This window comes from Amblyomma mixtum, chromosome 9 (genome assembly GCF_055824585.1).
Source record: "Amblyomma mixtum isolate Tamu chromosome 9, ASM5582458v1, whole genome shotgun sequence".
NCBI classification, from domain to species: domain Eukaryota; kingdom Metazoa; phylum Arthropoda; class Arachnida; order Ixodida; family Ixodidae; genus Amblyomma; species Amblyomma mixtum.
In genome coordinates, this window is record NC_143020.1 from 104,708,738 (window position 1) to 104,722,793 (window position 14,056).

The window sequence follows — 14,056 nt, forward strand, 5'->3', positions numbered from 1 at the left end:
TGTGGATGCTTGCGATTGAGGTCGATAGTTATAACGTGGCAGTTATTACGTGAGGGAAGCGGCAAGTTTTGCTGACAAAATATCTGCGTCGCCCTTCAAGAGATCTGCAATTACTTAATCACTTGCCAATTTTTATTTCCACACTGCTTTCGGGGCTTTCATTGCAGTATCTCTTTCACTACCCCGGAATTGAATATTCATTTTCCAGGCTCCACCGTTCTGCATTAACGTCTCCATTAATAATTTTTGGCTGTTGTACAAAGTCATGCAGAAATGCGCCTCAACTGTTGAAATTACCAGGAACTCTGCCAAGCTTGTTTCCTTGTGCTTACATCTCACAACTCATTCCAGATTTTCGCTTTGCTGCTTTGAGGCCTTTTCCTTACTTATAGGAAGCTCTAAAGCTCTCAAGTATATGAGTCGATTAACCAAGGAAGAGTAGACTCCAAGGGATACCTTACAGCTCACATTACCGAAACGTAACATGCGCCTACATGCTGTGCGACGTTAGCGCGCGTTAAGTAATCCCCCACGTGATCTAAATGAAAACTCCCATGGACGCGGGCGTCCTGAACGGGAGTTCCAATACCCAGTGGGAATTTCGAAGCCTTCCACTACGGCGTCCCTCATATGGCATATGTCGCTTCGGAACCTTAAACCTCGCAATTTGCACAGCGCGCGCAGCGACTCGAAATTTTGTATTTTTTTTTCTCTTTGGCGGCATTGTCAGGCAACCGTCTAACTACATTAAGAGGCATAATTTGCTTCACTACGTCATGTATAATTATGAATTTTTGTGGGCGACAACCTCTGGTTAAAACTGTGAAAACACCTGCGACATCAGCGTTCAACTCTGTGGTTGTTATCAACGCATGAGTGGAAAGAAGCAAACAGATGTGTCGCCTTTGAGATTTTGGAGTCAATAAATCTTCGAGTTATTCCGCTCGCTGCTGAATCGACCACATGTGTGTGATAAAAATATGCGGAGATGTTATTCGAGAAAAAACATAAGCTGTGATGTGAAGAGCGAGCAACCAACAGATGCGATATTTTTGCATGCATTCTCGTTGTCGTATTCTATTTTTTTTTGCCTTGTGTGCATATTGCGGTAGCAGGCAGTCAATGCTACCCAGAAATCTATCGAGAAATTTCGGCGCTACGAAATTCATGGGTCGGTCGGCGTCCACGGCGCGCTCACACTGTTCCCTAAGCCCGACACCTATGCTGCGACGCCATGTAAGACCGTGGCGGACACTCGAAGGCGTCGGCGAACTCCGGCATGTCGAACATCGGCCACAAACACTTCTGACGACTACTGAGAGCCGTCTTGCTCCACGAATCGCAAATGGCAAGACAGAAGCGTACGAAGAAGCGCTTCTGCACCGACTTCCAGTCTGCACTATGGTCCGAAGAGGCCGCAAAGTCATCTTTGAGCGCAGCGTACGCCACTCGCGCACTCGTAAGCCAGAGGAAGAGTTCCCGCTGAAATTCGGCGCTGCTCTTGTTGTTGAAGGCCCACAGGCCGGCTCCGTATCCCTGGAAGGCGACGTAGCAGTTCATGTGGGACATATACAAGCTCGTGGCTTCGGCAGTCCAAAGGTCCTCAGGATGGTTCGTAGAGCCTGGAGCAAAGGTCTTGGCCAGCTCGCGCGCAACGATGGCTCCCAGGGTGCCGTGATTGAGGAACCGCGAAGCGTTGTCTCTGTAGAAGACGTCACGTGTGAGAAGCGCTGTGGGGACGAACAAGGAACCGTGCTCATCCAGATAGAAGGCCCTTGTCTTGAACTCTATAGCAGATGACACGTCCCACGTGAAGTCCAGCGGGTTGAATTGCATCTGCTGGCGAGCCTGTGCACGCACGCTGAGGTGGTCAATAAGGAAGCCCCTGCCAGAGGGTATAGATTGAGAGCTCCGGAAGGCGATATTGTCCTCATGATTCGCCAGCTGTTGTTCGGACACGAATGTAATGGCGTCGAGTGATTCATGAAGTCTGGAAAGCGTAGAGTCGCCCTTCAGGTCCGTCAAATAACTCCTTTCCGATCTGATCGCCTTCCTGACGCTTTGCAACAGCCCGGAGAGCAGATCGGACTCGGCGTTGTCCAAGATGCCTACGAGAAGTCGCCTGGACATCACGGACCAGACTGGCGATAGAGCGCCGTTTATGGACGCCATGCAAGTGGGCAGAGCCACAGTGCGCTCACTACCTCGGAACCTCTTCACGTAGTCGAACTGAAGGAGGTCCGTCAGGAGCTGCACCGCAATGTACCAAGGCAAGACGCCGGGCGCTGCTCGTGGGAAGAATTGAAGCGCGCTGACTGTGGTGTTGTAGTTACGGACGAGAAGCAAGACGCTCCTTAGGCTGCATCTGCGCGCAAATGTGTCCAGAGGTCCGCTTGCCACGGCGACCAGTTCGGGAGGCTCGAGGTGGACTTTTCCCCGCTCGATCTTCTTGAACGGTGACTCCTTTCTACGGTAAAAAGTGAGAGCGCTGTTGTCTAATGCCACAACCTTTGAAGCCACTTGCCGCGCAAAGCTCTGCGTTGTGGACGTTGCTGCGATGATTTTCCTAACGTAGTGCTCGAGCACGGCTTTGATGGGGAACGCAGTGATTAATGGAATGCCACGTAGTGCGTACAACACTGCCACTGATTTCGCTCTATGTGGTCGAAGCCTGACAAGCCCGTTCAAGTTGAACCTGAACGAAACCTCCGCACCGGCAGCCATCGACTCCAGCGAGGACGTCGCGTTAACGACGTGGCTCAGTCTCAACTTCTTGTAAAACAGCCGGACTTCCTGTATGAGGTCGAGCTGCCCGTCTTGCATGTGCGCCAAGCACTCGGATAGGAATGTCTTGGCCGTGTCTAGAGCATCGCCAAGCTTCTCGCTGACTGCTGTGTGTGGCGCTGATGCTAGCATGTCCCGCGTCTTCGCCATGTACCCTACGACGGACTCTTCGAGGAAGCCGTTCCTCTGGCGGTTCTTGATCCAGCTGCCGCATACATGAGCGTAAAAGTCGTCGCACGGTTGAACGTTCTGGTCCAGCAACGACTCGAGCACGTTGTGCGGATTCGCGCAGGCTGGACCGTCGCAGGCGATGAGTGCAGGTGGTGTGACGCTGGCCTGTCGTGTCTTCATAACATAGACGATGGCGCAAACGACGCAGACCACGAGACAGCTGACCAGACACATGGGTCGTGGCAGAAACTCGACGTCTGTGTTCGGTCCACTGTTCAATGTGCCTGCATGTTAACACATAATTGGTAAATAGATACGAAATTGCAAGAAACTTCGTTTTCTCCATAGCCTTCAGGTTGTCTCGAGCCTTATGACTGCTTCATTGAATTTGCCAAGCAGAATGAGTATGAACTCAAAAACAAACTTTAAACTCATGTTTGCGATGCCACCAACTAACATCGCGGCGGTTCTCTTGTGGCAGTTCCAAGAACAAAACACACACGCTCGGAGCGAAAGCAGCAGATAACCAGCGTCTCTTCAGGCTTCTACAGGACAGGGCTACTTCTGTGACAGAGGACCAATGGACTAATGGACATTGGACAGGTTGTCTAATACGCCACCACGAGTACATTATCGCAGAATGAACACTGATATCAAAGTGACCGCTCTCAGGCCTACATGGTGTTTATGGTTCAGGACAGCCTGGAAACACTCTTCTCCGTCGAAAGTGCTATCAAAAGCCCCCACTCTCGGGAGGATTGCTAAAAAATTGCAGGGATCACCTAAGCCCCGCCTTAAGGATAAGACGTGATACCGTTAATGAGTTAATGCCCTTATATATCTGGAAATGGTCAGTCTCAACTTTAGACTCATATGTCCGTGGGAGTCCCCGTACAACTCCTTAGGCAATGGTGCAGCGGTGAAGGGAATCGCCACTGCCCTGCGATAGCATGTGCTGTCACCGCTGGGTGTCGTTCGACCCAAGTTGCTTTCCTCGAGCGACCTATCGCGATCAGCCATTAATTTAACTGCCACCTGTCGGAGTGGTTAGTTTGCTCACGATCCGGTGGTTAGGTGGTGATGACCCCGCATTGTCACTTGACCTAGGTTGCCCACCTAGGCTGCATCTCCGTTAGTGGATGCCTAGGCCACCCAACGCCGCCCCGCTATCGGTCACAACGCCGATGCCGGATTTTCTGCGTAACGTAGCCTTTGACACTGTCGCGGTAAAATGCATTACAGAACTCCTCACCCGTGTTGAGCTGGGATGCAGTCCTCTGGATCGGGGGGCTTGTTGCGGGCGAGCCGCTGCGGCTATCGGCCTGGTTGGCCTTCATGCTTCTGCCTCTTCTTCTTTGCCACTGTGACCTCGGCCCCTGTCAAGCACGAGATTGCTGCACGAAATCATCGGTGTTTTTTTGCAGGCGTAATGAACGAATGGACTTGAGAGTAAAAAATGGCTAGGATTCAACGTGGCTTTAACCTAGTAATCTGAGCGAAAGCTCTGTTAAGCATGGCCTCCACTGTCTCAAATCAAATGGCAAAGGTCAAGGTCAGGTACCTTATGGTCATATAGTCATGTGATCACGTGGTCATAATACCATAGCTTGGACCATACCACCAGGCAGTCAAGTCCGCCTTGACCTTGTGAGGCACTGAAGGTCATTGTCTCATCCGCATCGAAATCGGAAGTTGTACCCCGAAGAGTAGAGGTATCGCTGTAACAAAAGACCGAAGCCCTAGGTCCAGGACATGGAATAAGGAGTAGGGGACAATGAAGGATCTTGCGTTGGCGTCTCTTGAATCGTTCTAAACCATGCGTTGCCTTGCAATAAGGCGAAGCTTCCACAGAACAGTTCAAGATACGAGTCCTCACTAGTCCCAGTGGTCACTTCGGGGAACCTAGCAGACCTTCGCGGCGGCTCTGATTTGGGCTGTAAGCTACGGTGGCGTCCTACAACTATCTCTACTGTAATAAGGACGTAATTACTAATTAGCAACCGCCCAAGAAAAGCTATTCTCCACCTTGGGAGATTCCCCTAAACGTTGGATTCATTCATTCATTCATTCATTCATTCATAAATCTTTATAGGCAAAGATGGCCTGCGGTAATTTCTACTGTACTGGGTAGTTCGTCTAAACGCCGCAGGGGGCGTGGCAGTCTGTTAACCTCTGAGTTCTGGTTAAATCAAAGTGCCGGATTTAAGTAGTTTCGTAAATGACATGATCAAAGAGCTCTGGCGTACAGTATATACATGGCCGCTTAAGTAGGGCATAGGTTATTCGAGTTATCTAGCTGAGTTTGGAAGAACAGGAAGAAGTAGAAAACGAAGAAAATAGTTCTTATATGTTTACTGGGGAGGACAAGAAGTAGAAGAATCCCCCTTGTGGATTTGCCATTTTATGAGGTGAACAACAGCATAACGCCTGGTTATGGTCAATCCCCCTTGTGGGTATGCGCCATCTTATGATGGCCAACAACAACAATATTGGTTCCTATCCGTAATCGACAAGGATGCATTTTTCCTGTAGTCGCACCAAGCGTTCCGCGCGTTTGTCCGGGGGTCAGTTTACGACTCTGCCCGGCATTTGGTGCACTGGTAACCTATAACAATGGGTGCAGCCCACGGTGTAAGAATATATTCATACACCCTGGAGCAGCCTCATCGACATATGAACAAGCACGTGTCATTGAAGAAGACGAAGACAACTCAGCCTTGTACTGCAGAGGGAATCGCAACGTCCCGAGTACAGCCCCAGCTTTTGGAAGCGAAGTGCACGGAATAATGCGGACGGAAGACACGTCCGCCGTCTCCAACCAAGCGGCGAGCTCGCCATTCCTCACTAACCACTGGTATGCGCTATCGGCCTCTGTCGAAGTCTCCCACTTAAGATACGAAGCCATCCGCGATAATAGGGCGGGCAGGCGGAGCAGAGAGGCCAGCGGCGACGATCCCTGGAGTGCCCAGGTCCGGACAGTGGCGGACAGTGCGCAGGGTGAGACTTGGAGGACACCGCTGTACCTTCTTGCATTTATCATAATCGCCCTCACTTACGGTTGTTTAAATGAGGATGATGATTTGGTATTAACGGCGCCAGTGCAGCATGACCAAAGAGTTCCATGGCTGACGAGTGCTGCTCGTCACAATGCAGGGTAAAAGACCCTTATGGTTATTTAAATGAGGATGATGCTTTGATATTAACGGCGGCAGTGCAGCATGACCAAAGAGTGCCATGGCTGACGAGTGCTGCTTGTCACAAGGCAGGGTAAAAGACCCTCATGGTTATTTAAATGACGATGATGATTTGATATTAACGGCGCCAGTGCAGCATGACCAAAGCGTTCCATGGCTGACGAGTGCTGCTCGTCACAATGCAGGGTAAAATACCCTTATGGTTTTTTAAATGAGGATGATGCTTTGATATTAACGGCGGCAGTGCAGCATTACCAAAGAGTTCCATGGCTGACGAGTGCTGCTCGTCACAATTCAGGGTAAAAGACCCTTATGGTTATTTAAATGAGGATGATGCTTTGATATTAACGGCGGCAGTGCAGCATGACCAAAGAGTTCCATGGCTGACGAGTGCTGCTCGTCACAATGCAGGGTAAAAGACCCTTATGGTTATTTAAATGAGGATGATGTTTTGATATTAACGGCGCCAGTGCAGCATGACCAAAGCGTTCCATGGCTGACGAGTGCTGCTCGTCACAATGCAGGGTAAAAGACCCTTATGGTTATTTAAATGAGGATGATGCCTTGATATTAACGGCGGCAGTGCAGCATGACCAAAGAGTTCCATTACTGACGAGTGCTGCTCGTCACAATGCAGGGTAAAAGACCTTTATGGTTATTTAAATGAGGATGATGCTTTGATATTAACGTCGGCAGTGCAGCATGACCAAAGAGTGCCATGGCTGACGAGTGCTGCTTGTCACAAGGCAGGGTAAAAGACCCTCATGGTTATTTAAATGAGGATGATGCTTTGATATTAACGGCGCCAGTGCAGCATGACCAAAGAGTTCCATGGCTGACAAGTGCTGCTCGTCACAATGCAGGGTAAAAGACCCTTATGGTTATTTAAATGAGGATGATGCTTTGATATTAACGGCGGCAGTGCAGCACGACCAAAGAGTGCCATGGCTGACGAGTGCTGCTTGTCACAAGGCAGGGTAAAGGACCCTCATGGTTAATTAAATGACGATGATGATTTGATATTAACGGCGCCAGTGCAGCATGACCAAAGCGTTCCATGGCTGACAAGTGCTGCTCGTCTCAAGGCAGGGTAAAAGACCCTTGTCGTTATTTAATGAGGATGATGATTTGATATTAACGGCGCCAGTGCAGCATGACCAAAGAATTTCATGGCTGACGAGTGCTGCTTGTCACAGGCAGGGTAAAAGACCCTTATGATTATTTAAATGATTATGATGATTTGATATTAACGACACCAGTGCAGCATGACCAAAGAGTTCCATGGCTGACGAGTGCTGCTCGTTACAAGGCGGGGTAAAGGACCCATTTTATTGAGCATTTTACACCGGTGAACCGAGCTCTAGGACAGACGACAGCGAGTGCCGTTTGAAGAATGATGGGTGCCTGGCGGCTTCGGGCATCGAACCCACACATCGTGCATACGAGGTGAATGCAAAAAGCCACTGGCCACCAAGACCTTAAACAGAGCTTAAAGGTGCATTAAGGAGGAATCTGAACACGCCTTTTTTACCGCGGGAACTCAATCTACACGTTCTGAGCATCTTTAGAAACTAAGAATTACTGCCCTGTGTGGCCGATTTCCCTCATTTAAATCGTATTAAATGTCCCGGCTCCCGCCTTTTTTTTTAACTCACCGCTGACGGTAGGAGGAGTCAACAAAACGCGTGGAGTGCCTTCAGCCAGTCCCGTGTTCGCACTGAATGCGTGTTGGTGAATCCAGGAATTCAATAAATGACTTGCACGTGACTTCAGAGGGCCATGTTGGTGAACTATGGATAGCTTCCACAGTGCGAATCAGAGAAGTTGGAGATAAGCTGATTAGATAAGCGCGCAGTTTTTCTCCGTCCACCTTCCTGATGAACGCTGTGACGTGGACGCAAGCCACAGTCAGTGTGAGACTAAGCGAATGTGTCTTCCTTTGAACTTGAGTTCGCGAGTGACGGACAGCTCGGAATCCGCTGCATTCAGCAATTAGCCGATAGTAAATTGTCTACTACGAGTAAGCACCTACCGTGCAATATCCTTATCTCCTTTTTTTCAAAACCCTGCTCGCGCTAGCTGTGTACTCGACATTCATCCAGGGACACAGCAGATTTCACTCGGTGGGGTTTTAACTGCAGCGTAATCTTGTCGAATCAAACTCGTTTAATTCTCACTTTTGATTTATTGAAAGTTATTCGAGCGTCAGTTTTGTTTTATTCTACTGATTTTCCCTTCAACATCGGTTAAGATTATCAGATCCCGATAGCGGACCTCTGACTTCGAACGTCTCATAATTTGTAGCAACATAGCATAGTGGGCGAGTTGGTATTGCATCTTTAAGGAACGAAACAGCGCAACTAAAACGATATGTATCACATATAGTGAAAACTATATGTGGTTTTACGATTAAAACAGTCAGTTGTAAGTCAGCGCGTGTTCGTGTCTTTTTCTGCTCCTTCGTTTTAGTTGCGCTGTTTCGTTCCTTAAAGTCTCATAATTCTGACAAATTTCCCCCTCTTTCGAGAAACTGAACTGATTTGCGATGTACCGTCGTGCGGTCAATCGCAGAGCCTCCGAAATCCACGATGCACCATTGGCAGCGGCTCCCAAGATCTCCGCTGCGGCGGAGCCTCTCGAGGAGGAGTCTCTCCTCGTGGCTTGCCTGCTGCCTGCTGTGCTTCGTGGGTCTCGTGACCCTCGCGTCAGCCGCCGTCCTGGTACTGGTGTTCGTGAGAGGAGACGAGCAGCTCTACGCGCTCACATGGCGCCTGATCGGCGAGTTCTTCGTCACCATGGTGAGCGCCCGCCGGACACGAGAGCAGACAACCGTTAATCCCACGACGACTACAACAACGTGGCTGTTTGGTTCGCCCATTGGCGACGGCATTCGAGGAAATAATGGAACCGTTTAGCTTGATTTCAACCCGATACTGTTAAGGCGCCTCGCCGGAAGTGATTGCGCATGCGCGTATGGTACATGTGGCGCCACCTGTCGACGGTGACGGCAGTTAACGGTATGCGAGTGAGTCTCTCTGTTAGAAAAAGTTCATTTTTTCACTATACATGGAAATAAAAACTTTCCTTTCGGTTGAATTCTTTAGTTTTCTTTCTTGACTTCTCTACGGGCCTCATTCTAAAGGCCTGTGTACTGTGCGATGTCAGAGCGCGTTGAAGAACCCCAGGCGGTCGAAATTTTCGGAGCCCTTCACTACGGCGTCCCTCCTAGCCCGAGTCACTTTCGGATGTTAAACCCCCATAAGTAAAAAAAAAATTAAAATCACCCCATGTGTGTGTGTGTGTGTGTGTGTGTGTGTGTGTGTGTGTGTGTGTGTGTGTGTGTGTGTGTGTGTGTGTGTGTGTGTGTGTGTGTGTGTGTGTGTGTGTGTGTGTGTGTACGGGTATACACACGAATGACGGGTATACACACGGAGGACCGTCCTGATGAAGGACGGTCCTCCGTTCGAAACTGTTGGTATTAAATGAAGATAATCGCAAAGTTGTGACCCCTTCTACAAGTCTACCTGGCCCATTGAACGATAAGACCCTGAGTAGGTTGCCCACAGCATGGTGGACAGGGACCCCTCCGTTGTGGCTCAGTGGCTACGGCGCTCGGCTGCTGGCCCGAAAGACGCGGGTTCGATCCCGGCCGCGGAGGTGTCATTTCGATGGAGGCGAAATTCTAGAGGCCCGTGTAGCGTGCGATGTCAGTGCACGTTAAACAACCCCAGGTGATCAAAATTTCCGGAGCCCTTCACTACGGCGTCCCTCATAGACTGAGTGGCTTTGGGACGTTGAACCCCATTAAATCAAATCAAACCTTGGTGGACTATAGTGAGCTGCCTGCCAAAAAGCAGGCAAACGTAAACACACAAAGGCCTTCGGACCAAACTCGCAAGGTGGGCGAGCTGTGGCAGACTAGCGCACAGTTTCGGGTTCCCGCGATAAGAAAACTGCCACGCGTATCCCGGCCACACTGGCCGCATCGGCGAGTGAAACACGAACAAACGCCCACGTAACGAGCGCGCTGTCTACGCGGCGATCGGTGCACAGGCGCAAAAGCAGTGGTCAGCCGCCATAAACGGGCCGAGAGCGCTATCTCTGATTATCTCGCACACTGACTACCGCTTCGCGGCGCTGCCGGCAGTCTAAGCCACGCTTTCTGTCATTCGTGTTGAATCTGTGGTCGACTACGCATTCGCAAGCAGAGGAAACGCGGCACAGTGTCCCATGGCTTTGTTCGCCGACTGGACTATTCCTTCAGGTAAGGGCTACCTCCTTCCCTGTGTTTGCATCAGTTTTGCCAAAAGGAACCGAGCAACAGGTTTTTGCTTCTCAACCGTATAACGGAGCCTTTACGGCACCCCTGAAGACAAAAAGGTGTCAGAACTGGAGGAAAAGGGTTCCCCTTAATTTACACAGATTCGGAGCTCAAGGGCTGCCATAAGTGCTTCGCTACGCGCTAAGTGCTTCGCTAAGATACAAACCACCGTTGCCCGGTTACATTTGGTTAAGACGGTACGCCACAACGTCCAGAGATCAATGCGTTGACGCCCAAAGAGTGCGGTAAGGTTGACGATAGTGTAAGGATCCTTTCATATGAAAGCCGCCGCGGTGGCTTAGTGGTAATGGTGCTCGGCTGCTGACCCAAAAGACGCGGGTTTGATCCCGGCCGCGGCTGCGGAATTTCTTTGGACGAGAAATTCTAGAGGCCCGTGTACTGCGCGATGTCAGTGCACGTTAAAGAACCCCAGGTGGTAGAAATTTCCGGAGCCCTCCACTACGGCGTCTCTCATAGCCTCAGTCGCTTTGGGACGTTAAACCCCATAAACCAAACCTTTCCTATGAAAGGCCCCGCCGCAGTGGCTCAGTGGTTACGGCGCTCGGCTGCTGACCCGAAAGACGCGGGTTCTATCTCTGTCGCGGCGGTCGAATTTCGAAGGAGGCGAAATTCTAGAGGCCCGTGTACTGTGCGATGTCAGTGCACGTTAAAGAACCCCGGGTGGTAGAAATTTCCGGAGCCCTTCACTACGGCGTCTCTCATAGCCTTAGTCGCTTTGGGACGTTAAACCCCAATAATCTAAACTAAACCAAACTAATCGTTGCCCGGTTACTTTTGGCTACGACGGCACGCCACAGCGTCCAGCGATAAATGCGGCGACGCCCAAAGGCCGCAGTAAAGTTGACAATAGTGTAAGGATCCGTTCCTATGAAAGCTGTAGAAGTTTTTGTTCTATAGTCAGATACGACCAAAGGAATTGTGGAAGCGTCACTGATTGCACGGGCAGGTGATGATTGTGTTAGCAAACCGTCTTTGGCTCTATCAAAGGCAAAGCTGGATTTATTGGTGTGGGTGGCACGTGGCAGTTTTGCCGTTTCCTTTTCCCTCTTTCGCCTTGCTAACCAGAGCTGTACTACGTACACCCTCCCACTTTGTTAACCTGAACGCGCGAGCGTCGACTGTCCAGCGGTGCCGAGGCGAAACAGAGCGGAAACAGGGAGAGGGAACGAGCATGCGCGCTGATCATGCCTCTGTAGCTAGCGTCATCTGCTTGGCTGTTCTGCTTCGTGCGAAGCTACCCCTGCGAAGCAAGTGTTGTGGCAGAGTTCTGCGATCTGCTGTGTTTGTGGCTCCGGGCTGGTGGAAACGCGTAGCGTTCCAAGCACGACTCCAGGCCCTGGTTGCATTTGCCGGCAGCGCCTCGAGAGCGTTTGCTTTGGCGAAATTAACGCGGCTGTAGCGAGGATACCCTTCAGTCAGTTTTTTTTTTTATGTAACGATTGCAACTAGTTTCTTGGGCATGCTAGGCTGTCTCCGAACGTATGCTCTTTTCAGAATCACCCACGCTATAGGCAGCGGTTAAAAACAATTGCTCTCCGCTTCTTGGGGTGCCGATGCTTAATAGCCGATGATGGGCAGGGGGTTGCTTCGCACTAATCAGAATAGCCTAGCAGACGACCTTTAGTCCAGCAGCACAAATTGTGGGCGTGCCGTTTCCCTCGTTCGCTTCCTCCTCTCCTTCTTCTTCCGGCGCCGCAGCGCCGGGCAGTCGACGCTCGCGCGTTCAGGTTAAAAAAGTGGTAGGGTGTACAGGTGCCCCAAAAGTAATACGGAGCACGCGAGCGGTGGCAGAAATGGAAAAAACTGCATGCCAGCGCGCTCTATCAGCAGATGCGCAGCAAAGAGCGAAGGGGCGTCGGCACATGCGGCTGACCCATCTCGATAACTTGATGCTCGTGTTATCGCCTCAACGAGAGAAGCTGCGCTGCTACCATCCCTGCCCGCCAGGGGCGCATTCAATACCTCATGGTTTTTGTTCGTCCGGGCCGTGCAGAAATGTTTGCCATCGGCACCGCGCGGTTTATGCTTCGTCAGGACCTTCATTACCTTTGTCTGTGGAGCAGCCGAAGTCTGTGCTACACATGACGGCGAGTTTGTGCGCTGTCGAGTATAAGCACTCGAGCAACGTTTTGGAAAATGCAGTGACAACTTTTCTTCTCTCTAGGGAACGCATGACAAGCAAAAAAAACAAAAACAATAGCATGCATGGGCTGTCTTTGATAAAAATAGGTGCTCAACGGCATAGCAAGTGGGCTAATAATTCAAGACCATTTTCTTCTACACAAATTCACTTTCTTACACTGGAAAACCTTCGAGAGCAGCCCGGATACGTCGACTCATTATACGAGTCCCTTCCTCGACGCATGTTCGATGTTATTAACGTGAGCGGGAGCTTCACCCGTCATAAAACTTTGAGTTTGCATGAAAAGTGCCTTTGGAATTTGTTTTTTTTTAATCGCGCACCACCCTGTTGCCCTTTTCTCCTTTGCATGTTTGTAAAATATAGCCGATAGGGGACGACTAAATCAGAGACAAGCTCGTTTTTCGTTTGTCTTTTTTTCCTCCATTGTAAGAAAGCAAATTTGTGCCAAGGGAAGTGATCCTTAATTAGTTCAGTTGCTATACTGTTGAGCCCCTATCTTTATAATGAAAACAACAAAGGCAACACATGAATGTTATTCTTTTTTTTCATGCACTTAATTGAACCAAGAAAAAGTTGATCACATTTGCCAAACCGACGGACGAAGCATCTATAGCTCGCGCACAAACTCGACGAACTCATCATGAGCTTGTTCATCACAATAAAAATAGCGCGAACTCCATGACGAACGCAGAAAGGGAAGGCGTTCTCTTTTTGTGTCCTTCGTGAAGTTTTCTCAGTTTCCACTGTCACAAACTCCCCGCGAAGCGAAGAGCGAACCACGGCAGTCTGGCAGGCTGAAAATGGTGGCATTCCTGAAAAAGCAAAAAGTGCAGTCTGCCGAACGCCACTTTCTACACGGCGCGGACAAACAACAAACGCTTGCATGATGTATTGAACGTGCCCCTGGCGAGCACTGATGGTAGCAGCGCAACTTCGCTCGTGGCGGCGATAACGCGAGCATCAAGTTATCGAGATGGGTCAGCCGGATGTGCCGACGCCCCTCCGCTCTTTGGCGCACATCTGCTGATAGAGCGCGCTGGCATGCAGTTTTTTCCATTCCGGCCACCGCTCGCATGCTCCGTATTACTTCTGGGGCACCTGTACATATATGCTCCGGAACCGCAATAAGCATTTGTTGAGCGTAGCGCTTGTCCTGTCTTCACGTCGTCCTGTGTAATTACTGCACTATGGTTTCTGTGTAACTATAAAAACACGACAGTGAGTAAGTCCACGGAACCATGTATTGCTCCGCTGACCAGCCACAATGAACAGTTAACGAAATAGCTTTTAATTTTGACTATATATCAAACAAGCCAGAGGCGCCTAAATTATTTTAGCTTATAATCCCGTCTTGCAATCAGTTTCTTGTTTGGGTAACTAGGAAGCTTTAACAACGAACACCTTTTTGTCACGGAGGTATTC

The 14,056-nt window shown here is 50.0% G+C and overlaps 2 protein-coding genes across 2 annotated transcripts; one reads left to right on the plus strand and one right to left on the minus strand.

The window, feature by feature from the left end:
- Positions 1 to 1,181: 1,181 nt before the first annotated feature.
- Positions 1,182 to 4,292, minus strand: LOC149330489 (uncharacterized). Its single transcript, XM_089559948.1, has 2 exons — positions 4,208 to 4,292; positions 1,182 to 3,239 (listed from the first exon to the last, which is right to left on the minus strand). Exons 1-2 carry the CDS (start codon positions 4,290 to 4,292, stop codon positions 1,207 to 1,209), a joined length of 2,118 nt encoding a protein of 705 aa, XP_089416074.1. The 3' UTR covers positions 1,182 to 1,206.
- A 1,449-nt stretch (positions 4,293 to 5,741) lies between these two features.
- On the plus strand, positions 5,742 to 9,239 carry LOC149330490 (uncharacterized). The gene is made up of 2 exons (XM_089561076.1): positions 5,742 to 5,952; positions 8,721 to 9,239. The coding sequence occupies exons 1-2, from the start codon at positions 5,742 to 5,744 to the stop codon at positions 9,062 to 9,064; spliced, it is 555 nt and encodes a 184-aa protein (XP_089417202.1). The 3' UTR covers positions 9,065 to 9,239.
- Positions 9,240 to 14,056: the final 4,817 nt, after the last annotated feature.